This window comes from Fusarium redolens, assembly GCF_020744475.1.
Source record: "Fusarium redolens strain MPI-CAGE-AT-0023 chromosome Unknown BKA55scaffold_1, whole genome shotgun sequence".
In the NCBI taxonomy this organism is placed as follows: Eukaryota; Fungi; Ascomycota; class Sordariomycetes; order Hypocreales; family Nectriaceae; genus Fusarium; species Fusarium redolens.
This window is the reverse complement of record NW_025763664.1, coordinates 2521800-2545497: the sequence shown is the minus strand read 5'-3', so window position 1 is coordinate 2545497 and position 23698 is coordinate 2521800. Positions and strand designations below refer to the sequence as shown.

Sequence of the window (23698 nt, the reverse complement as noted above, 5' to 3'; positions counted from 1 at the left end):
TGGTGATAGCCGTACGGAGTGTTGTTTCCTGTCACGCCTTATCTCCATAATGTTCGCCAGCAATACCGCTAGGCTACCTTGACTAGCTCTGGGGCCGGATCGATTCACAATGGATATATAGTCGCTCAGGTTTCCCCAATTTCGCAATTCGTCTCAGTCTCAACTCTTACAGAAGACACAGCATATACATAAGTACTGCGATCTCATGAAGAGGTTCTTATATTAAGTCAATGAAGCAGCGGTACTATGGGCAGCATTGCGAATGTACTGGAATCCTACGAAGGCTTCTTTACGGGGATTTATTTCGAGCTGAAAACTATATTGCAGTTGTGTTCTTTTTCGCCTCAAATAAGCATCATCCCAGGCAACAGCTATTAACTCCAGCCCCAAGCAGGCAACAGCAGGAGCCTAATAAGAGAGTTTTTACCCTTTTATATAGGCTGACTACCTACCTACCAAAGCCAGCTCATATTTCATAAGTTGCAGCCAAGCTTCTGCCTAAATAACTTTGATCTCCTAAGCCACAGAGGGAGTCATTCTTAAGTTTCAACCTCAGTCTCGAGGCCATCATGATCATACAGGCCGGGTATAAAAGGAGCGCCTCCTCCAAGAATTTCTCTTTCTTTTTCCCTTCTTCTTCACCTTCTTCTTTGCCATAAGGCTCGGATCAAAGTGTAGTAACTGTTATTGTTGAGGCTAACCCCTCAATACAGGTCGTATACTGGCCTCTGGTGTTGCTCTGATTTTTGGTTTATTGGTGATGGCTCAACAGCGCTTGCGTGGTTGAATCGTTTCCGGAGTGTCCTTGGTATTACACTGTCTCCAAGCGATGCGCATATGTTTGTTGTCTCACAGTACATTTATCATGACTCTTCATTGCATCTTTGGCTGGTAGATCCAGCGGTGCGAAGAAGGTCGCTTCCTCTGCAGATAGGTATTATCTGAAAGCAGGTAGTTGTGTATTTTTGTAGCAGCTGAAGGTAGATAGAGAGAAAGTAGCGAAGGGTTGTTGCACACTCCTCACAACCCAACTTTGGTGGATGATAGACGAAGTTATGATTCAATTAGAAGTAGATGCTCTCGATTTGTCTATCGAGAGGAAATAAGCACATTCTTGTGCCATATTTTAAGTAATAAAGGATATAGACTAAATATTTATCACAAGCTGCACCGAAATATGAGCCCTGTTGCCAGTGGTTAGAGACCTTACGTAGGTAGTAGTGACAACAGTGAGACGGCCATAAATCTGCTCTCTACTGTCGTCACGTGATCTCGCGACACCCACTTTGCCACCCATCGCGCTTTCGTGTTAAGAGGTTCAAATCATCCCACTTCATTTTCGGTTGGTTGCCGATCTTCCAGGATATCTTCGCATGCCTTTCTGCCTTCTGCTCCTTGTCTTGATGACAACTAAATGGCCTTGGTCTCTTGTTTAGTTCTTCATTCCGTCCAAGACATAAGTCATTACTCACTATTTAACTGGCTATCACAATGGTGGCCCCGAAAAAGTCCAACCAGTCTCATACCCCGAAGAAGACTACCTCACAATTACCCAAAAAGCCAGTCAAGGCCAATCAAAGTATTCTTAGCTTTTTTAAGAAGGCTGAAAAACATGAGGCCTCTCTGTTTCTTGGGGCTGCGCCGGACCCTATTGAGCACGAAGACCTCTACACTGCCGATGACGCCGACGACTCGATCCGATACAATGAGGCCGAATCACCCAACAAAAAACGGAAACTAAGCGAAGAACCTAAGCAATTGCCCAAGATAATCGTCTCAGTAAAAGCCGAACAAGTGGCCGTGACTGAAGACCGATCCTCGCCCGTCAAGGATGATGGCGAACCTCCACGGAAGTTAACAAAATCCAAGATCAAGACTCCATTCGTAATGGACTCGGACAGTGAGGATGAGCCCGAAAACGATTCCATGGCCACAAACAACAGGCCTGAAAAGAATGGCCAATGTACGGAGCTTTCCCCGCAAAACGAGGTCCAGACGGACGGTTTTACTAAGAACGATGAAAAGAAGGAAACAGATATTAGTACCCAAGCCTTGAAACGGGAAGATTCAACATACCAACAATTCGACGATCTTGGAGAAATAGCAGACAAAGAGTTCCCAGATCTGAACGATCTCGAAGGGGAGGAAATGCGGGTAATGCGCTACATGAAAGAGCAAGCTAGGTTAGAAGCGGAGGAAGCCGGGATTTCGAGCGAAGACCTGGCCGATGAACCCCTTGACGATGATTCTATGACAGAGTGCTGTCCTATATGCAGCGGGAGCCTGGCAGGGATCTCCATGGATGAAGCAACACGGCACGTCAATTCCTGCCTCGATGGGCACCCGATTCCGTTGCCAAAGACGGAGCAAACAACACCAGAACGAATTAAGTCGGAGAAACCAACTTCGGCGATCCCTGTCGCGACACCTGAGGTCGAATCGACCGATGTAAGCAAAAGATTTGCACGGGCTGCTGTTCCCAGGCCCGGTCAGGCGAACCCTTTTGAAGTTATAAGTTCTGGCCCGGCACCGAAATCTGCTTTCTCCAAACTCATGTCCAATAATGCTGAAGATTCAGCTTGGCAGGAGGCTGCTGCTGCTGAGCACGCTTCAAGAGGAAAGCAAGCGTATGAGAGGACGTGTCCTTTCTATAAGATAATGCCCGGCTTTTCCATCTGCGTGGACGCATTCCGGTACGGCGCCGTTCAGGGTTGCAAAGCATACTTCTTGAGTCATTTCCACAGTGACCACTACATTGGCCTTACAGCAAGATGGTGTCATGGCCCTATATACTGCAGTAAAGTCACGGGCAGTCTTGTCAGAAATCAACTTCGTACAGCAGCAAAATGGGTTGTGGAGCTTGAATTCGACAAGTCCTACGACATACCAGGGACAGAGGGCGTGACAGTAACGATGATACCAGCAAATCATTGTCCTGGAAGTTCTCTCTTCCTTTTTGAAAAGACTATGAAGCAAGGCCCCAATAGCCGTGTTCAACGCATATTACATTGTGGAGACTTTCGAGCTTGCCCTGCTCATGTCAAGCATCCCCTTCTCAAGCCAGAGACTGTTGACACGATCTCTGGAAAGGCCAAGCAACAAAAGATTGATATCTGCTACCTAGACACCACATATCTTAATCCACGATATTCTTTTCCACCTCAGAACGATGTCATTAAGGCCTGCGCCGATCTTTGTGGTTCAATGTCTCCTGATCCCAACTGCAAAGACGATATTTGGGAAAAGGCTAGCGGACAAGGGACTTTGGCAGTCAGCAAGTTCTTCCCAAACACAAAATCGGATGAGAATGCAAAAGTCGACACTAAGAAGAAACACCCTCAACGGCTGCTTGTAATTTGTGGCACGTACTCTATTGGAAAAGAACGCATCTGTATCTCCATTGCTAAAGCACTCAAGTCCAAAATCTTTGCATCGCCTGGCAAGATCAAGATCTGCAAGCAGCTGGACGACCCAGAGCTCACGGCGCTCCTTACATCTGATCCCCTCGAGGCACAGGTGCATATGCAGATGTTGATGGAGATCCGTGCGGAAACTCTCCAAGAATATCTAAACAGCTACAAGCCGTACTTCAGTCGTATCGTAGGACTTCGGCCAAGTGGTTGGAATTTCCGACCAGCAGGCAAAGCCATCGGTGCGAACACACCACCTGGCAGTATCCATACTCAGCAGATCCTTCACGACAAGGGCTGGCGAACACGATTTGGATATAAAGATTTTATTCCGCAGAGAGGCAGTACCAAGGAAGCCATGTGCTTTGGAGTTCCTTACTCGGAGCACAGTAGCTTTCGAGAACTAGCCATGTTTGTTATGAGTTTGAGAATAGAGAAAGTTATCCCAACAGTCAATGTAGGGAGTGAACAGTCAAGAAAGCAAATGAAGGGTTGGATAGACCGCTGGCTTTCAGAAAGAAGGCGGGCTGGATTGGTGATGCCACTCATTGAAGGTGAAGACGATGACAAGGTGTCTGAGAAGGAACTCTGGGATGGTAAACCTGGTAAAGCAGGCGGAGCATTTTGGTGATGAATTATGATGTGAAGGATTTGTATAGTATTCTCTTGAGCCGGAGTTTCATCTGACGACCTGTAATTTTTAGATACCATGTTGACACATCAACGTCGTCCAGCGTTTCATGACTCTCAATTCTGTATGATTTCTAAAAGGGAAAAGAAGAGCATTTCATTATCCATATCAGGAGCAAACGCCTCGTGAATTCTCCCTTTTGATCATTCCGGTTTCGGTGCACTCGTCATTCTCTTCATTTGGTAAGAGTCAACTCTGACATGTTTTATCCTGCCTCTCATCCGTCGCCTTGAACCGCTCATTTTGCCTTGGCCTGCTGAGCTGCCGCTTCTGCAACACACATGTTAGTGTACCGTATTGACTTTCTTTGAAAACGCAACTTACCCCTCCGTGTAGCATCCTCCAGCAGCTGCGTGTCGACTGACGCGCCGGGAAGATGAACGTATCTGACAACTGAGCCTCGGATAAAGACATTCTTGACAGAGCTCTGCGATGATATTAAGTCAGATATCTAGTTTCTTTCACGACGTCAAGGATAAGGGCATAGTCGACATACAAGATGAGGGTACTTGAGCTCCTCAACAACTTGAATGTCATCGAGCTTGATGTTGAGGTACTGATCCACACTCTTGAGAATTCCCTTCAGCTGAATGTCGTTCTTGAGCTCTACAGTGACCTCATGGTCGATGAGTGTCTTGAAAAAGCTGTATAAATAGCGTGTCAGTGTGCGAACAAGGGCGTTAACCACACGGAGGAGAGTTCGAGGGTACCTAAAAAAGAGCATGGTATCGGTGGCTTTTTCGCGCTTGAGACTTTTCGCGGGAAGAAATGAATATTTTGTCGGGGGTTGAGAGGGTTTATTCTGTAGATTGAACCGGCTTTGTGATCTCAAATGAGTTTCTGTATCGAAGAAGGCGCTTAGATGCTTGTTTGGTGGTACAGGTTCTCCATCATGATAGCGTCCGTCTACAGCTGGGCAGGCACACTGTCGATTGCGATCACGTGATTGTTTATGATTCACCAGCAACTCACGAAATGATCTAGTATCAACAGTAATCTCTCAATGGTATCTTCAACTTGCGGCTTAGTTACATGTGTATCCCTTTTGTATTCATACGTCTGTTTGGATGAAGAATAATGCTCAGATAGTTCTTATTTTCTTCTAAATAAAACCAGCTGGTCACGTACCGAGACTGACTGAAAGCCAAGTCCCTTCGTGCCCCAGGTAAGGCCTGTAAAGAATCATACGCCTTGCCTATAGACCTCCAATCCTCGATTTGATCCTTTGTTGAGTTCTCATGTCCTCGTCTTAGCAACAACAAACGTCCAACCCTCACACGATTCCCCTTCCTTGCCTTCAATAAGCAAAAGCCTCCATGTACAACCACGCTATGTATATCAATAGTATATGGATCCTATCATTCCAACGCCTGCAAGACCGGGAAATGTTGAGTTGTTTTGTTTCGTGATTCGTGAAATTGAGCTTTGTAGTCTACGCTACATAGCGGTACAGAGTTGGCGCGTCATCCTCATCAGGGCGCTCGAGATATTCTCTTGCGATGAGATCCTCAATACGCTTCTTGATGAGGGCAACTTCGGGGCGGAAACGACCGGAGAGTTGTGAGAGAACTTCACTGGTGAGCTGCGAGTGAGAAAGCTCCTTTCGAGATCTGCGAGAATTAGTAACTAAAGCGGGCAATAACGCTTAGACTTGGGCCTACTTCATGATTCGCACAATGGCCGCATCAACAATGTGAGCTCTTGTTTGGTTGTTCTTCTCCTCGGTGTTCTTTCGTTCCGTGTTATCTTCAACCCTGGACACCGCATTGATGATGGGTGCCTTGATTCGTATAGTCTTGCTCTGGAAAGAGGCATTGAAAGAAAACTTATCGCCGAGTTTCACGGACTTGTTGGCAGGGTCCTTCATCAAGACGCGAGACTTGGGTGCCACAGCAATAGCTGTCAGCGTCCTCATGAGGTCTGGATTTGAGATGTTGGTCTTAGCTTGAATCTCTTCGAAGGTTAATGACTGACCCTCCTCAAGATCATTGAAGAGAAGCAAGACAACCATAGCAAAAGTCGGTACGTTGATCTCATACCTCCGCTCGCGAGAGAGCGGACCAGACTTTCCAGGGATGGCCGGGAAAGTACATTTGACATCCGAACTACCAGTGGTACCGATCCAGGTGAGCTTGCGTCCATTACGGTTAGTTAAATAGTACTGCTCAAAGCTCGCCTGCAATCGTCGCAGTTCAGGAGGGTACGTGCACGTAACACGAGAACCTTCGCCAATCTGTGTAGTTCGGCCCATGACCTCAGGTGGCCAGTAGTTGGTGGTGAGAACGTTGATGTTAAGGTCGATGGTTTTGCCGCTACCATCTCCCAGGTCACGAATGTGGTCACGATAGCCGCTGGTGAGCTCTGTTGACGTGACAAGATCTCTGAACATGCCTTCAAACTTGCTGGTGAATTGTTGGCCCAGTTCTTGTTTCATTCGGGAAATGATCTGCTTTTCGACATCATGGCTTTCGGACTTTCCTTGAAGAAGACGTCTTGCCAGATGCCTCTGATAGTATGTCTGGAATAGATCTCTATCCTGAAGGTACCGGATCAAGACGATGGCTTTCTCTAGAACGACATCGACCTCTGCCTCTGTCTTGCCTTTGATGCCTCTCTTGAGGTTGTCATCGATAAACAGAGAGACATATTCAGAGCTGCGGTTGAACATGTTGATAAAGTCAGAGAAGCTCTTGGTCAATGCGCTCTGAATGATAAGATCTCCTTGAAAGCAACGAGCCCAGAGGTTATCGAACTTGTCCTTCAGACGAAGTACATCGTCCACCCATTTGATCGCAGCAGCTGTCTGCTGCGCCGCGGGATTCAAGGTCTTTGTCTTTTCCCCCTCACCTGCCTCGTCCCCTTCGCCATGGCCAGCCGAGAAATCAGTATTCTTCAGTACCTTCTCAATCTCCAAGCCTAGCTCAACCACGCGACTTTGCAAAATGTCTCGTAAAGCAGTCTTCTTGGAATCAACCCTGGAGATGAGTTTGTAGAGAATCGAGAGGTCGTCAATCTTGTCATTGTCGATCATCCATTTCAGCCCACTCCCTTCAAGAGCCAAAAATTCGGACAGATGCTTGACTATGAGTTCCTGATCAATAGTTTGTGTGACTTTGGGTAATGTCTCCAGCTCAATTGTTGTTCCGCATCGGTCGATTTCTTCGTTCAGTCGCAGTTGAGTGTGTCGTAACCAGGCTCCGGCATCCGATTCACGTAGTAGCTTCTCACACTCAGTGGCATAATATTTCTTGCTGTTTTCGAGGAAGCGGGGTTCGAATACTGTCATGTACAGTTTATCAGTTTCCTTCTCTTCTTCGGTTTCGTAGAGACTGCTGAGCATTCGGCTGCAGCTTCGAATGAGATTTCTGTCGATGATGTCTCCTTCGCGCTCCATATCGATCTGGTCGAGGACGACTGATATAAGGATGTCGATCACTTTGCTCTTTGTGTTCGTGTTCAGGGAAGATCGTAGAATGTGATCACGGAAAAGCGCGATGGTGGTGGCGAAAATGGGGGTTCGTTGGGCTTCGAGCTGCGCGTAGCCCCGATCGAGATACATTAGAATATCGGCGGTCATGTTCATAGACATGTTGTGGTCTTCCCAGGTATCACGCAGGCCTTTGAGGAATCTCTCCCCTGTCTGCCGTCTCTCGTTGACGGACGTCGTCGAGGTTCGTTCGGCGCCAATGTTGATCAGGCTCTTACTGACCAGTTCTCGAATCTTGGGGATAACGTGATCTGCGAACCACTGTTCCTCGAAAGCTTTGACCCTATCATAAAGCAATTCGCCTTTCTTCTTAAGTACCATCTTGTACGCGGCTCGGTACAGCTCCTCGAATGACAGTCGGCTGCAGTTCTTCATGTGGATGTCGCGCAGGGCTTCCTCTAGCATCTTCCAGCAAGCCTCGAAATCGGAACCTTCGACAGCTTCATTTGGCTATTGGTAAGGTCTTAATATAGGATTCAAATACTAACGTTTCAGTATATCGAACTTACACGCACAATGCGACGAGGAGGACGAATCCTTCCCCGAGCGCCAGCTCCTCCACGTCCCGAAATCATACTTTATGGCTGTACAGTCTGGCGATGTCGCCCCAGGTAAGTAATTCCAGGTGTATGCTTTTTATGTTTCTTAGGGAAGAAAGGAGCTCCGATACGTTTTCCGTGATGATCTTGAGCCTTGAATATGGTGGGGTAATGATGGATGCAAGTCGTAGGCTCAAGCGGGGCGCGCAGTGAATGGCAAAACCGGCGAATAAACAAAGGAACAAAGAGGCAAAGGCTAAGGTAAAGAAAGGTTTCAGGGAATGATACCCCGAGTATCCGGTAGAAGGCAAAGGAAAGGAGGAAAACCCCGGGGCACAGGCAAGAGACAGGCTTTAAGAGATGACATGCTCAAGTTGGCGAGGCTGCAATTTATGGCTTCTGGTTCCATGGTTTGTTAGTTCAACACCCGGGCCCTGTTATCGATAAGCTAAATGTACACCAAGGATGCAACCTGTGTGGGTAACTGGCCAACACCGAGCTTCCCAGCACGAGGTCACGTGGAAACAATGCCTCGGAGCTCCGACCCTCGATTTTTCCGACCGACAATTCAGGCGGCCTTGTTTGATAGCCAGCCTCTCAGCCTCACGCCAAATCGATCCTACGACGCGCCTAAAACCGCCGACTTCACCCCCGATCAATTATACAGCAGTTTAAGCGCCTAAACCCTCTCAAATAGTCAACATGAAGCTGGTCCGGTAAGAACTTGCCCTATCCCTTGCGCACACTTGGATTGTGCTGAGCTTCTCTTCAAGTTTGAGCTTCTGGACTGACTTGGCACGACTAGTTTTCTTATGAAATGCGCCAACGAAACGGTGACAATTGAGTTGAAAAATGGTAATATATTACTCCTTACACCTGAGCGAGCTTACGTAAATGCGAGGAGCCGTGTACTAACTGTCTTCTAGGAACCATTGTTCATGGCACTATTTCCTCAGTCTCTCCCCAGATGAACACCGCTCTCCGTACCGTCAAGATGACCATCAAGGGGCAGGAGCCCATCTCCCTGGAGACCATGAACATTCGAGGCTCTACAATCCGATATTTTATCCTGCCCGACTCTTTACCCCTCGACACACTGCTTATCGACGACGCACCTAAGCCCAAGAACAAGGCACGAAAGGAAGCGGAGCGGGGAGGACGAGGAGGACGAGGCAGAGGCGGTCCCAGGGGACGCGGACGTGGTGGAGGCCGCGGCCGTGGAGGACGGCCTTAGAGAGGACGGTCCTAGACGAGAAGGTCACGAGAAGATTTAGGAGAAACGACAAGATAGGGAAAGGCTGGAAGCGCACATGCGTGTCGCTAATGTGGAGTGACCACGTTATTCGCGAAGATATCACATTCAAATGGAACCTGGCGTTAGGGTTGTTTGGCCATTAAAACTGTATGAACCCGCGTGGGGTGGGTATCGCTTTTCTTGTTGTGGAAAGATATCTGAATATATGCTCTTACACGCCCCAATTCCATTACAACGTCTTCTTCTTTATTCTGCAGCGTTCGAATAGTCTCGCCATATCCGTACGATCTGCAGCTTCTCCCACCCGGCCTGTTTGCCGCTGGTCCCAACAGTTCGAGCCCGCCATTCAGGCCCAAACCCCTCGATGCGACTCTTGACTTGATCTGGCTTGTTTTGGGCGCATAGGAGGAGGTAGGCACAACCGCGGCGGGACAGGGTTCGAGGTAGTGCCTCAATCAATCTGTCTGTTGTCTCCATACCATCTAAGCCGCCTGCGTAAGACAAGGCCAGCAGATACGAATCATCGTCAAATGAAGGCGTTGTGCTGACTGCGAGGTCGTCTGCGGTAAACGAATTTGGTCTGGCAGGCATCTCAGGCGTGGGCACATATGGCGGGTTGAAGATGAGAACGTCAATGCTGCCCTCGCGCCATGGGGTTGTGAGATCTCCCATGCACGAGCCCAGGTAAAATGCGTGCGAGTCTGGGTTGTCAGAAGCTGCCTTTGCAACTGTTCCGACAGTAGCCCGACACGCAAAGGCATTCATGTCAACACCCGCAGTAAGGACGTTGCGCGTGCCAAAAAGCTTTTGCGCGTGTGCGTGGACAAAAGCGAGGACGACGCCTGAGCCTGTGCCGACCTCCACCACAAGAGGCGCTACATCGAGAAAAGCCTTTTGGAGATACTCGGTCTCTGAAGTAGACGAGAGCGTGTCCAGGAGGAGGTATGAGTCCTCGGCAGGTTCGTAGACTCGCTCGTATGGGACATGCGAAGTGTCTGGTGTTGGTAACATGATGTATACCGGTCAATGTGAAAATACGTTGTGATTGTGATGAGGCTTCATATGTAGATTATAGATAGAAACTTGTGATGACACTGAGTGGGTGCGGCACGTGATGTATGTACTTGGAATCAAGAAATTGAGACTACCTTAAATAATTGACAGGAACAAAAGACGGGTATAAAGCAGTTGTCGGTGGATCGTAAATCCCTGGATCATAATAGAGTGGTAACGGGCTCAACTTCGAACTGGTCGCCTTTTGTCGGGTTGGAAGGGAGTTAATTATCTGGTTCACTTGCATCAGTATGGACGGATATCTTGGGGGAAACATGAACCAGGCAGACAGACACCTACAGTTGTTACCTGTTCCCTCATCAAACTGGTATAAAACACCAGAATCTCCAAGCTCGTACTGAAATCTGCTGCCACGATCCCCTCAAAGAATCGAACACTTCATCTCGCAACCCCAATCATCCTGTCCTGGCCCAACTCCCCATTTAATTCCCCAGCCCATATCCTCCACCATCCGAACCAAATTACGATCGTATACACCGTGCAGCTGGCATCGAGGACATGGTCGGCTCTTTGTGTTATAGAATTTTGGTGGTTCCTGGGCTATACCGTCGCAGAAGGTCGGGCAATTGTTGAGGCCCATGAATGGCTCGCAGGGTTCCATGAGGACAATCCAGGTGTGTTTGCATTCTTTGTGTTTGAAATATGTGAGAGTGCACATTCTGAGGTGTTCAGAAGTAAAATCGCAAGAAAAGATGTCTTGGAATTATTGCTAAGACAAAGATGAAGAAGTTCTATTCATAAGGTAGAAAAGGAAGGTTGGTTGGCTGTGTGGTGAAGGATATTTCCAACAGTGCCAGTTATTCAGTGCTAAAACAAAAAACAACCACAATAATATTGTATGGCAACGCCCTTCCATAGCTCTCCGCGTGTACAATTCTGTTTATAATCATACCCAAACACCATGCAATGATCATGACTCTCGGTCCGCTAAACCTCTAAATGATGACTCGGCAGTATTGTCTCCTCTGAGTGTCCCGCTTTGCTCCAGCTCGTCATCGCTGATGGCGTCTTCGACGGATGGAACCAAACGAGATAGCATCATTTCCATACGCCGTATCGCCTTTTCCATATTGGCCAGTCTATCCGTAGTTCCTTCAAACATGTCATTCTCAGAGAAGGATCCTCGAAGCTTCTGAGGTGGGATCCCTGGAAACATGGAATCTCGTCGTGATGGGCGTCGAGCTCCGGGATCAGGCCTGGCGGCAGTCTGCAGGTTGCGAGGCTCTATCTCATTTGTCGCGTTGCGTGTGAACTGTCGGCGGATGAGATGATGCGTGAGATCATCATCGACAGCAATGTCGTCGTGTACAGTATCAGGCGGTGGGACTTGAAACACGGCGCGAAGGTCTCGGTGAACCGTCAACCGCCACTTCTTCCAAAATTGGCTCTTTGTCGGGGGCGGAGCTTTGACCTCGGTCGGGTCCTCGATCTCTCGGGAGGGCCAGAGCAGGCGGCGTTCAGCAACAGCGATTATGAGCAAGAGAGGGAGATTCAGAATCTTGACCGCTGTGACATGAATCTTGTGGAACCAGCGCGGACTCACAACAAATTTAAGCGGAATAAATAGGAATACAGCGAGGATGTTGAACGGGGGTTGGTATGCGAACACAGCGTCAGCTTTGACGCCTTCAAGTGTGAGAACTGCTCGACGGAAGCTGATCTCCGCTATGGCGTTTGACGAAATGTTACTGAACGTATTGGAAAGCATCGAGACAAGAATGGTAAGGAAGAGGGTGTTACCGAGGAAAGCGAAGGCTACCATCACACTAGGTCCTAGCAGCCAGTGAAACTCGGTCTAGTAGAGATGTCAGAATTCATTCAACGTACAGGGGGGCAACAAAGACTGACCGATCGATGGATACCTGTTCCATCCAATCCAAACCAGATGTAGATCATCCACTTCGATATTGTTCTGATGCATGTCAGTATCACATTTCACCAAGGTGGTGCAGGTAGAACCTACAGGATGGGGTGTGCGCCCTCGCCGAGCCAGAGAAGTGACAACAAGAACCCCAGGAAACACCAGGCAGATAGAGCTGTTAAGAAGAAAAAGTCCGCCATCATTGACCTGAGGGACAAGAACACGAGATTGTCGCTCAGCAGATTGAAAGCCAGCCGCGGAACCAATACAGGAGCGGCGAGTGCAAGCACATCAAATGCTTGTTCGTCAAGATTTGCGTCGCCAAGCTTCCAGCCCAAGAACCGTAATACAAGATACACCCAGTATATGAGAACAAAGGCCACATCGAGGAATGACCACAGGTTCTGGGTATAGACGTTCCTTTTGAAAAGTCAGTACTTGATTGACGACACGACTAGAAGGTCTGTAGCATACCAGCCATGTGCTAGAATAGTAGCAAATTGATCCAAGCCCCATCCAAAAGCAAAAATAGCAAAAGCTGCTTCTGTTGGTCCATAGCGGTTTTTCCTTCTAAGAACCATGACCGCAACGTAGAGGGTGAGCAGCGTAGCAAACTGGAGTGACTCGAGGACATTTCGGGTTCGGGGAACAATCAGACGATATTGGTTGAGAAGAGGGGATTCGCGGGGGTCATAAATGGAGATAGGCTTCAACTTGTAATGATCAGGTATGATGTCCCAAAATGTTGAAGGGGTATAGACGATTCGACCCTCATAGATGGCATTGACGACCTTTTGGCAAGTTGCGGAACTCAAGAAATGCTTGCTCTCAGTGACAATGGCCACCTCGAGAGATGGCAGCGTCTTGTAGTCAACCCATGAGGTGGTGCGCTCTGCCTCCTCTCGAATCTCTTCCGGGGCATTCTGAAAGGGCTCAAAACCAGCGACTAGAATATGAGCCAGGAGTAAAAGACCGTCATGGCCATCGTCATGCGCTTCACCAAAGCGTCTCAGGATGCGCGTAGCTATGAGCTCACATAGAGTAGCACGTGTGAAGTTGACATTGTGACGGTTGTTGAGATGAGACTGCTCTTCGAGAAACTGAGCACGATTGACCAGTAAACAGTAAACTATCCGGTTATATCAGTAAAGGAGTCTCAAAGGGGTTGACGGCACTTCTCTTACTGATGGAAATGTCGTTGAGGCCATAGAACTTATCAACCAACGGCCGCACAACTGTAACATTAATTCTCAGATCCTGCAGCTGGGCGAGGCTCAGATAGTCCTCAACAACGCTGATGATATCGCGACGAATACGGTGAATGTTGGTATACACAGGTAAATGACTATGAGGATCAGTCATGCAACTATACAAGGCATCGCGGTTCTCTGGACCGCCTGTACTGAGCCTACTCAGTAGAGGGCGTCGTTCTTCAGGATCCGGCAACGTGATGCGCCGGCGGGTGTTGCCAGCCATGAAATGGCCAGTCAAGTAATCGTGTAGTAGTGATGTTTAAGGGAGTGGCAAAGTCAGGACAATGAGGATGAGCTGCAGTTATCGCGTTGTCGGTGATGGTTTAAATCAAGTTTTGACCCTTTTTGGCGTAGCGAGCGATAAGATAGATGCTCTGAAACGCCCCAGAGCTCGCGTAAAGGCGCTATTGCATAGATACAAGGGCCTGGTACGGAGTAGTTTATGGAGAGGGGACGGAGGTAATTGATCTATGCCACGAATGATATCAACATTTGAAGTATAGATGAATATCCAATTCTAGGTTGTGAGGAGTGCAACGTCATAAGACTAAACGCCTGGCCCATTAGAGCGTTTCGGATCTGAATCTCGGGGGTGTTGCACCTAAAACACCAGTGATTGGATCACACCAGCCCCAAGATGTTAATGCCTTGACTGGTTTCTCTGACAGAAACAAAATGAAAGGAAATATTCTGTAAAGCAGTAGTGGCTTAGCAATCCATCTCTTTTCTTTGTTTTACTATGCATTTGACATTCAACAAAGTTATACTATATCCACTTAGACTGTCAGAAGTCTAGATCTACAGATGGGACACTGATCTCAGACATTCCGCGCATTACAACAATGCACATCCTACAGTTTCGTCCCAGTCTCATCCGCACCAGCCTCTTTAGCCAATGCCCAAGCGAACTTTGCCAGAGATCCCCTCGTCACAGCGTGCTGTTTTGCCTTCTCACTACTCGCCTGCCTCAGCGCATATCGCGCCGCGATTCCTTGACAAACACCAGCCAGCTTCCAGATGCTGAACGACATTCCCCATGGTACCTCTGGCCGAGGATCGTATCCGCTCTCCTCTGTGTACCACTCCAGGATCTGCTCTGGTTGTGGAAGACCGGGCGTCTTGCCGGGGAGAAATCCGGATGCATCATAAGGAGTCGCACCGGGGGATTTGGCCGAGTAGAAGTTTATAAGAAAGTTGCAAATGTCGGAGAGCGGATGTCCAACAGTAGACATCTCCCAACTGTAGAATATGCGTTAGCAACTAATTATGGGATGGGACAGGTGAGCATACTCCAAGATTCCAATGACTTTTGGTTCAGTCTTGTGAAATACCAAATTGTCAATCTTATAATCTCCATGTACCAGTGTTGCCCGGTCCTTGGGTTGCAGACGCTCATTCTTGAAGAAGCGAACCGTTTCCTCAAAGTGTGGGAGCTTGCCAACAGGCTCCTTGGTCTCAATGTCGACGGCCTTTTCCTGACTACCACAAATAGTCACCCACGTGTTGATCTGTCGCGAATAGAAACCTGATGGTTTGCCAAACTTCTCCAGACCGGCCTTCTTGTAGTCAACTGCATGGAAGCGTGCCAGCGTTACCACGGCATCGCGCCACATAGCCTCACGCTCGGCGGGTTCCACGCCTGGCATGGTAAAGTCTTCGAAGATACGTCCATCGAGGAATTCCATGATATAGAATGGTGTGCCAATAACAGAGTCATCCTCGCATAGACAGTACGTTTTGGGTACAGCAACATCAGTGTTCTCCAGAGCATGCATGATGCGGTATTCGCGCTCAACCTTGTGGGCTGTCTTGGAAAGGAGCTTTCCAGGTGGCTTCTTGCGCATCACAAAGCGTTGGCCATCTGAAGCAGTAATCTGGTATGTAGGATTGGATTGGCCGAAACCAAACTGTTTGACATCAGCAGCCATCACACTGAGAAGAGCACGAACAACACGCTCACCTGTTTTAGATCAATTGGTGTTTTGATGGTTGGGACATGCTCAGAAATGTATTTCTCAAGCGCCGCCTCATCGACGGGCTGTCGAATTCTACCAGCCATCCCTGAGACAGTGAGGTGGCTAGGTATGTTATTAAGTGAGTAGATATAAGAAATAATGGTAGATGATCGATTTGCTTGTTCAAGGTCACCAAATAGAGGTCGGAGGTTTGAAAGATGAATTGAAGAATCGTTTGGCGAACCTACGATTAAATGATAATTGCAATGTTGAGAGTTAATGTACCCCAGGTGTAAGAACTGACTCGATGAGCTTACCTTGGAACATTTGGCCCCTTGCTAGTCACTAAAGATGCCGAGGTTCAGATCTGGGGGATACAGACCTTATGTGGCCCCTCTTCCCCAAGCTCCCCACAATCCCTAGGTTCGTTCGGTTCCTCGGTTCATCCATGACATCCATGGATACCTAGGTCAATGTTCAACAACGATCTCTTTCTTGTTTGTCATCAATCAGTGTTTCGTGCTCCAAGGCGTGCCAAATATTAATTCACATATATTAATGTAATAGCTCATATTTTCATTATAAAACTCAAATCCCGTTGTTCATTATCACTGTTCAAGGCGGCAAACCTAGCTGTAATCATCCTGTCCACCACTCTTACATGCCTTGGAGGATAATATCCATCTCATTAACAGACTACTGGCATGCACATATAATAAAGGTTCCGCATTACAGGCTCCCACCGCGGACCAGCCGAAGCAGAATACCGCCGTTCAAGAAACAAGCAAACGGTATTATAAAAGAATAGTCCTTCCTGCTCGCTGATTTCCACCTCATCCATCCATATCCGTCTCACCACCACAACGCAAGACATGAAGTGAATGCTCATGCCAAAGAGAAAACAGACAAATGAAAATTAACAAAAGAAACCATGGTGACAAGCCCTCCAAGTAGCTTCCTGGCCCAAGGTAAGAGAACAGAATATTCCGTGGTATCAGTATCCATAACGCCAAGCCCCTCCGTCTGATGCGGTCGTAGTACATGGATCAATATGTGTCGAGATGTTTGTGGCTGAGAGTCGTATTGTCATTATAGATCATTTACCAGCCCTTCTTCCTTGCGAAGCGCTTGTTCAACAATGCCAACACCTTTGGCACGTTGAACTGGACATATTCCAGGTCAAGGTCATCCTGATTATCCTTTTGCATCTCAAGCAGATCATCAAGCTTGAGATCCAATTCAAGTAGACCCCTATTACGACCTGACTTCAAGTTAGCATGCTAGAGTAACAAGAGAACGAGAGTAGCTTACCCTTGTAGTGCAATGAAATGACGAATGTTCCAGGTAATGGACTGGTAAAGTTGAAGTAGATGTTGGCCCGTCTGTTGTCGGGAACATTGCTCTTCTGGATGACACCCTCCTTCTCGAGCTGCTGGTGTGTGAACTTGTACGGACCAAGGACTTGCTGCTTCTGCTGCTTTCTCTTAGTACCCTCGCTCTGTGATCGAACGTTGTGCAGGTAGCTTTTATAAGTCTCGAGTTGTCCATTGAGATAGACATTATGATCACGGATCGTCTTGTAAACCTCTTGCAGCTTCTGGGTCTCGGTGATAACACCCTCTTTGAGTGATCCGAGATGCTGAAGCTCCTGCTCAACTTCGTCCCGAAGGAGACTGAACTGGTCGGCCTTGTCAATAACGCGCAATTCCTGAAGCTGAGACAACAGCTCCATAGCCCGGATACCTTTGCGAACCATTACTGCATCACTGCGGTTTGTAGCTGCGGCATCAGCAATACGTTCCAGTCGCAGTGGTCGCCTGGCTACCCCACTAGTTGCTGGGATCGATCGCATGACTTGTACGAAAATCGACTTGGCTTCCATGAAATAGACTTCCTCCTGCGTGATATCCAAGGCTGCCGTCAGATCGCCGATAGCTGACTCCCATCTACTGAACAAAGGCAAGTTGATGACTCTGTTCTCTTTTCGTGGCAACTGTGGGGGTGATGCTCCCAACTCCGACATGATGATAGCAAGGTGCGAATTGTCATCCTTGCACAGCTCATCATGATGCTTGTCAAGTAACGAGTGCATGGCGTACACTTCATTGAGGGTAATCTCCAGTTCAAGATCCTTCTTTGACAGCGCAACATAATTATCCATCTCGAGGCTCTCATAGAAATCCTGGACTTCGCAGAGATCAAGCATGAATTTGTTGATTCTGTCCTTGTTTTGATGAATGAACGGTTGGAGCTTAGCCATGTACGGCTCCTTGGCGTAGGATGGCTTGTTCGCGAGGTTCTGAAGCATCTTGGCGATATATGTTAGAGTTCGTCTGGGTCGTTCGGCCGGGGTTCCGTCGATAAGCATGTAGGATTTCGGGGTAACGATCGCAGGGTTAATGAAGCGCAGGAAGAAGAATCCACCGATCAAGGTACAAATAACCTGGTCATTAGCATCTGGGTATTTGCGCTTGGTTAAGCTTCTGATTTGTTTGCAGATCCAACGAATACCATAAGGCGCTTCCTCGAGGCCCTCAATAATGGTGGTCAAGAAGCCATTAGCAATCTCGGTCAACATGGTTAAGCGGGGCTCGATGATGGCCTGGACCTGAGGGTTCTCGGCAGCTTGTTCGCCAGTGATTCCCTTGGGAAGATGGGGAGGTAATTGGCCAGTATCCTCTTCGATCTGTTCAATCATTCGCTCGTAGACCTTGAGCGGGTTGATTTCTAGGTCAAGATCTTTCAGCTCGATTAAGCCGTTGATTCTATCAGCAAGCACGGATTTGAGGAAACTTTGACCAGGACCTCTTCGGGTGTATGTAGTCATCATTCGAGAGACGGGCGTATTAGCGCGGAGCAAGGAGGAGTAGTCTGGTGTGTTGTCGAACTGATATGTCAAGACGGACTAGAGCCTGTGAGACGTGCATTTCTTTCAATGACCTGGAAAACTTACCTGGAACATAGTGAGCAAGAGATGCTCTTCTCGACTCTCGTATTGGTTTCCGTAGATAGTGAACATGACAGTCTGAAGGAGTGAATCAATCTCGGACATCGAGACCAGCCTGCAGAGATGTGCAATGTGCCTAGGCTCAGATTGGAGCAGAAACAAAAGGTTTCCGTATTTCTGAGTTTTATCGTCGTTAGGGAAGACACCCTGCTGCATCTCAAGAGCATCTTCGAGATGGCTGGCAACTTCATTTTGCTGTAACGCTAATCAGAACTCATTCATGTTGATGTTGGTGGGAGACGTACCTCCTCCAAGGCCATACGATTCTGGATAAGCAACGCGATTCGGGAATCTAGATAGCGCACATCTTTTTCCAACACGAAGTTCTTCTTTGACTGTGATGAAATCTTAGACTAAGATCACGCAACGCCTTTTGTGCTGGAATAGGTTAGTTGCTTATCCTCTTCAGGTGTGCACGTAGGCCTACCTTTGGCAAGCTCATCCTCAATCTGTAAGTCTCCTTCGTTGGCGGAAATTGACATGTACAGAGCTGACATCGAGTAGCGCTTCGACTGGCGCGCAGAGCGCGAGCCGTCGTAGGAAGACATGGTGTTTTGGCGTGATATAGGCTGGAAAGAGGAGGAAGAGGCGGTAGAAGCTCGAGATGGTGTTTGTAACATGATGGACATAGTGTGTTTACTGCAATTTAAGATAACAAGGGCTCAGGCTTGTATGCCTCTGGACCCAGACAACGAGCAGCAATTGCGCTGGTGCCGAGCCAAAACTTCCTCAAATGACCAGAATAGCCAAAAGGCAGTGAGTCAGGATGTCCCAATTATGATGAGTCGAGGTAAAGTGTGGCAGCGAAGGCAACGACCAGTTCGAGGTGAATGGTAAGCAACAAGGCGAAGACGGCGTTCAACGGATTAGAGTTGCAAAAGCGGGAAATCGAAAAATAATCAAGGTTGTATCAAAGGAGGTATCGACATCGGTTATGAGGCGAGCACGGCGGTTGGAGGCGCGCAACGGCAATACGTTGGCTCAGAAAACAACGGACAGGAAACAAGCGGCAACGGCAGCTCAATGGGAGCGACAGTATGTCGCTATGCGAAATTTTGAAAATCCTCGATCTCGGGAGGAGCGCAGGAAGCGTTCAAGGAAGAAAGAAGCGCAAAATGAACAACAAAACGGCGGCAGGTTGATGGTGATAACGAAAGTGGAGGTAGGCGGTGGTGGTGTTGGTGGTGGACAAGGCAGAGGCAGGAAGGGGAAGGGGGGCCGTCTGTGATGGAATTGTACAGGCAAGGCAACCAAAAGCGAAGTACCTGAGCTAGAAGGGTACTTGAAGCAGGGTAGTTTAGATAGTGGACTGCAAGGTACCAGACATGGATCTTGCTGTATTTCCGGGCAGATTTATGCACGGCTGAGACGCGGACTTCAGGAGGGAGAGACGGCGCGTGGGACGGTCGGTGGATCGTTGGCGTTCGACGCTGCAGGGTCGTGCGTGCGTTGTGGGCTTGTACTTGTTTGTGTGTGTGGGGAGGATAGGAGGAATTAAAGCGAGCGCGAAACAAGCGGCGACGATGAATGAAAATCTAATGGACTGCTTTTGAGAAGGGAAATGATCGACGTTGAAGAAGAACTGGAAGAACAGAAGAAGATATCCAGAAGAAAAGTGACAAAAACTTAATAAGTTTGTGTGATTCTAGAGTACCTGCCTACTGCTGTACGTCCGAAAAGGAGGGCAAAGGAGAAGAAGGAAAGGTAAGAATCAGGGGCAACTAATGTCATGGAGGGCAGGTAAGAAACAAGACTGAGGTGGCAGACCAAGTGAAAGAGGAGGGAGGGAGGGCGAATCAGAGAATCCGACCAGCTACGTACAGTACCTACCTAGGGATCGGTACCTGAACTGAGATGAGAGAGCAATACCGGTAATGGATGGATGGATGGATGGTGATGATGATGCCCAGTCAAGGCGAACTGGGTGGTATGGATGGGAATGGAATAACGTGGCTGGTCTACCACCTTCAGGTTGGCTAGACTGGTGAGTGAGTATTAGTTACCTTACCTACCTTTACAGAGTTGGTGTAGAGCTTAGAAGCTAGCTCAACCTGAAGTCTTGCTGTATTTTGCAAATACCTTGCCTTGAAAGCCTAAATTTAACACAACGGACGGGACACAATTCAACGGTCAATTATCAAACAGGTTTAACAAAATCACCCGCAGTAGCCCTTCAACAAAATACGCTTGCCATGCACACCACCAGCCGCCATACTACGTAAATATGTGAGATAGATAAGAAACAGAAGAAGGCCAAGCCCTGAAAGGGTTCCATATTATACTGGCTGGGATCAGGGGCAGAGACGAAACTCACGGGAGACAGAGTGGAGTGACGCCGCCCAAAAACATGATCTTTTTCAGAGCGGGCTCTTGCAACGGGAACCCACAGGTGCAATGACGATCAGCAACAACCCGGACTGCTAACGTTGTTGGCCATGGTACCTTAAAACCCCTAACATTCATTAATGAGACCCTGGGATTTTGCGGGCGAGAAACAAAGGCCTCTACAGCAATGACCCCCTGGCTCCAATCAAGTTCAACCGTACAGTACATGTACTTTCATTACAAAAGACTCGAGACTCAATTCAATTACTTGTTGCTTCTATAAAGAAATAATCTGAACAGTCAGTCGCCTTTTGAAATCATGTGGAACGGAGGCGTTGCAATTGCGGCGTTGGCGGGGTTTCTTTGACAGAGGCTTGTAGTCTGATTTGGTAGTATAAACCTCCCGTATTTCTTCTGAGAAAAAGACGACTCGGTGGCAGCTTGGTTACTTGGACAAGCGATTGATCATCCTCTGGTCGTCAGACCGCCAGATTCATGGTCGATCAGAGGGGTTGATCTCAAGAACTCTTTAACAAAGAGTGCCGATAAACACACATGCAGTAAGTAGCTGGATGGTTGGGCTGCGAGTGGGAAGATCCCTGGTTCATAGTTGGTAAGGATTATAGATATGCCCAAATACAAGGATCAAGATAGTAAAAAAAGACTTTGTGCGAACTTCCGGTTGTTTGAGAACTCGGTCAGCTGAAGGATGCGTCCTCGATGATACAGCACTATGAGTGAAAGCCGAGAAGCTGTGACTTGATATGTGCCCAAGCTGAAGCCAAGTCACCAACGGTTATACCGACCTGCAACAGAAGTTAATAGAGCACAGACAGAGCTTCACATTCAACATCCATCCAATTCAAAACGACACGACACGACAGGAGACAGGGGCAGTGGAGGGTTGCCACAGGTGCTCAGTGGTGGATGGTCTGGGCTAAGGGCGCCAAAACAGCCCTCGTGTCTGACAAGGGGAGGAAAAAGAACTTGAGCTTCTTTTGTTCTATATCTCTGTACTACTATAATTGATCAAGATACCTAGTTGGAGTCAGGAATATGTTATGGTTAGAGGAGTATCCTTTGGCATATAGTATACAATATTCATCTATCTTTTTCTGCTCTCACGAGGCCTGCATAAGTTTTCTGTCAATCAACGCTTGTTGAGGGGCAACAAGAGAAAAGAGACATGGAAGATGGGCCCATCCTTGCGTGCCAAGTCAGGGGTAGATTGGACCATCACCCGCTTCGGGCTAGACACAAAGCACAAGGCTCTACTAAAGTGCCTGCACCTGCTTATGCGGGCACTCATGGACGGCTCGCTGTGGATGCCCGCGTGCGTGAGATGGGTAATAATGGAGGGGAAGAATTGGCTCTGATTCAATGTGTGTTGGTTATTGATGCTATTGTGATGGTGATAAAAGTTGAACATCAGTTACATTGCTGCAATGTTGTCATCTTGTCGCCGGGCCATTCGCAGATTGCTTCAAATAGCTAAACATGCCCGCCATTTTGCTCTCTTTACGATGGACCACTAAGCAGGCCCGTGTGACTGAGTGAGGTCATGATGCTCTAGCGAGCGAGTGAATCCACTCGTCGTGGAGAAATAAAGGAAACCGAAGCAACTCCATCAAGGGCCCTGCAGTTGATTGACAATCTTTATTGTACTACTACGTAGTAGGTAGTCAGCTCGTTTTTCATCAAGGAAAAAATGTTCTCGCAAATGATCGTATCTAGGTATTCTTCAACGATAGGGGTTCAGAGCTGCTTTTTCACTGGTCTATACACTATCATCGTCGTGTTAGCGCGTATACACACATTCCAACTGCGGAATGTCTCGCATCACCTTGTCTCTCTTCACTTAGACCCATGTCTCTGGCGTGCTGTGCCTCGTCTTTCCAGGTCCCCTTGCCTGCCATGCGAGCTCCCCCTGTCAGCAACTGAATGTATTCCGAGTCTAGTGGTACCTTACCTGGTTCTTGGCTCCCTGTCCTGTCGTGTGCACAACGACTGCGGTGCGGTTTGAGGCATTGTCGATCGCCGGCAGAGTAACCTGCGATGCAACGATAAAAAACGGCTTCAAAGTTTCGAAGATCACCATCTTGGGCATTATCACAGTAGCAGGCCCAGTTAAAACGGCATGTTGTCACGCAAACTTGACGCTTGGCAGCCCGAAAGAAGACTTCTGATACACGGAGAGTCGGCGATCGTCAGAATCACGTCCTTCTCATATACATTTATGGCTCTCGTCTGTCGAGGAATCGCTAATGTTGACTATCTGCGAGACATGGCTGAATACAACAGCAAGTGGTTTTCGCAAAATGCGCAAGTTATCGCTCCACATTCTGTCTTCTCACGCCATTGCCTTTCCCTTTCATTCAATGACAACGGCTTTGATTGAGGCAGGATTGTCTAGATGACATTGTTACAAGGCGGTTTCTCGAATGGCTAAGCTGATTTGAGGTCTAGACAACGCCAGCCTTCACTCTAGATACTGATGGCTGATCTACTTGGATGCTTACCATCGTTTCTACCAATCACCAAGCAACAGCTGGTTCAAGGCTAAGAGCCACCTGTCTCGACGGCCACTTCTCACATATCACTCGAGGCAAGGGATTGGAATGGAGAGAGAGGAAGCCGAACCCAACCGTTGAACGGTTCAGCATTCTCCAGTTCACTTACATGCAGGAGTAGTTGGAACCTTGCATCTTCAGCTGATAGTTCAGCCTGCCTGATCCCAGAACTTTTGGAAAAAAGAAAGCAGATGTCAAAGCGAGTGATATATCCTGCATCGACAAATTCCTTCACGCCTTGTAACTGCATATGAGGATACATTGCCAAGCA

General features: G+C 48.0%; 7 protein-coding genes across 7 annotated transcripts; 2 read left to right on the top strand and 5 right to left on the bottom strand.

Moving 5' to 3' along the window:
* Nucleotides 1–1491: 1491 nt before the first annotated feature.
* Nucleotides 1492–4041, top strand: BKA55DRAFT_588399 (DNA repair metallo-beta-lactamase-domain-containing protein; the record flags this gene model as incomplete). Its single annotated transcript, XM_046194781.1, has 1 exon — nucleotides 1492–4041. The coding sequence occupies one exon, from the start codon at nucleotides 1492–1494 to the stop codon at nucleotides 4039–4041; it is 2550 nt and encodes an 849-aa protein (XP_046056549.1).
* Nucleotides 4042–4339: 298 nt separating this feature from the next.
* Nucleotides 4340–4825, bottom strand: BKA55DRAFT_497115 (uncharacterized protein; the record flags this gene model as incomplete). The annotated part of the gene is made up of 2 exons (XM_046186434.1): nucleotides 4340–4528; nucleotides 4598–4825. 2 exons carry the CDS (start codon nucleotides 4823–4825, stop codon nucleotides 4340–4342), a joined length of 417 nt encoding a protein of 138 aa, XP_046056548.1.
* A 304-nt stretch (nucleotides 4826–5129) lies between these two features.
* On the bottom strand, nucleotides 5130–8650 carry BKA55DRAFT_549604 (Cullin). Its single transcript, XM_046191223.1, has 4 exons — nucleotides 8593–8650; nucleotides 8098–8538; nucleotides 5763–8038; nucleotides 5130–5711 (listed from the first exon to the last, which is right to left on the bottom strand). The coding sequence occupies exons 2-4, from the start codon at nucleotides 8161–8163 to the stop codon at nucleotides 5534–5536; spliced, it is 2520 nt and encodes an 839-aa protein (XP_046056547.1). The 5' UTR covers nucleotides 8164–8538; nucleotides 8593–8650; the 3' UTR covers nucleotides 5130–5533.
* Nucleotides 8651–8829: 179 nt separating this feature from the next.
* Nucleotides 8830–9361, top strand: BKA55DRAFT_682856 (uncharacterized protein; the record flags this gene model as incomplete). Its single annotated transcript, XM_046198417.1, has 3 exons — nucleotides 8830–8843; nucleotides 8933–8982; nucleotides 9054–9361. The coding sequence occupies 3 exons, from the start codon at nucleotides 8830–8832 to the stop codon at nucleotides 9359–9361; spliced, it is 372 nt and encodes a 123-aa protein (XP_046056546.1).
* A 267-nt stretch (nucleotides 9362–9628) lies between these two features.
* BKA55DRAFT_682855 (methyltransferase domain-containing protein) lies at nucleotides 9629–10393 on the bottom strand (the record flags this gene model as incomplete). The annotated part of the gene is made up of 1 exon (XM_046198416.1): nucleotides 9629–10393. The coding sequence occupies one exon, from the start codon at nucleotides 10391–10393 to the stop codon at nucleotides 9629–9631; it is 765 nt and encodes a 254-aa protein (XP_046056545.1).
* A 973-nt stretch (nucleotides 10394–11366) lies between these two features.
* BKA55DRAFT_682854 (uncharacterized protein) lies at nucleotides 11367–13793 on the bottom strand (the record flags this gene model as incomplete). Its single annotated transcript, XM_046198415.1, has 5 exons — nucleotides 11367–12251; nucleotides 12305–12368; nucleotides 12420–12737; nucleotides 12792–13446; nucleotides 13502–13793. 5 exons carry the CDS (start codon nucleotides 13791–13793, stop codon nucleotides 11367–11369), a joined length of 2214 nt encoding a protein of 737 aa, XP_046056544.1.
* A 628-nt stretch (nucleotides 13794–14421) lies between these two features.
* On the bottom strand, nucleotides 14422–19161 carry BKA55DRAFT_588393 (uncharacterized protein; the record flags this gene model as incomplete). The annotated part of the gene is made up of 10 exons (XM_046194780.1): nucleotides 14422–14809; nucleotides 14861–15477; nucleotides 15531–15648; nucleotides 15843–15863; nucleotides 16630–16786; nucleotides 16837–18430; nucleotides 18479–18727; nucleotides 18778–18839; nucleotides 18887–18910; nucleotides 18960–19161. 10 exons carry the CDS (start codon nucleotides 19159–19161, stop codon nucleotides 14422–14424), a joined length of 3432 nt encoding a protein of 1143 aa, XP_046056543.1.
* Nucleotides 19162–23698: the final 4537 nt, after the last annotated feature.

Bases quoted from the DNA above. Each gene is read 5' to 3' on its own strand.
- BKA55DRAFT_549604 (XM_046191223.1), bottom strand. From the start codon at position 8,163: ATGATTTCGGGACGTGGAGGAGCTGGCGCTCGGGGAAGGATTCGTCCT. The intron at 8,039-8,097 runs GTAAGTTCGATA...CCTTACCAATAG, and splicing joins CTCCTCGTCGCATTGTGCGT to CCAAATGAAGCTGTCGAAGG. The intron at 5,712-5,762 runs GTAGGCCCAAGT...TAATTCTCGCAG, and splicing joins GCCATTGTGCGAATCATGAA to ATCTCGAAAGGAGCTTTCTC.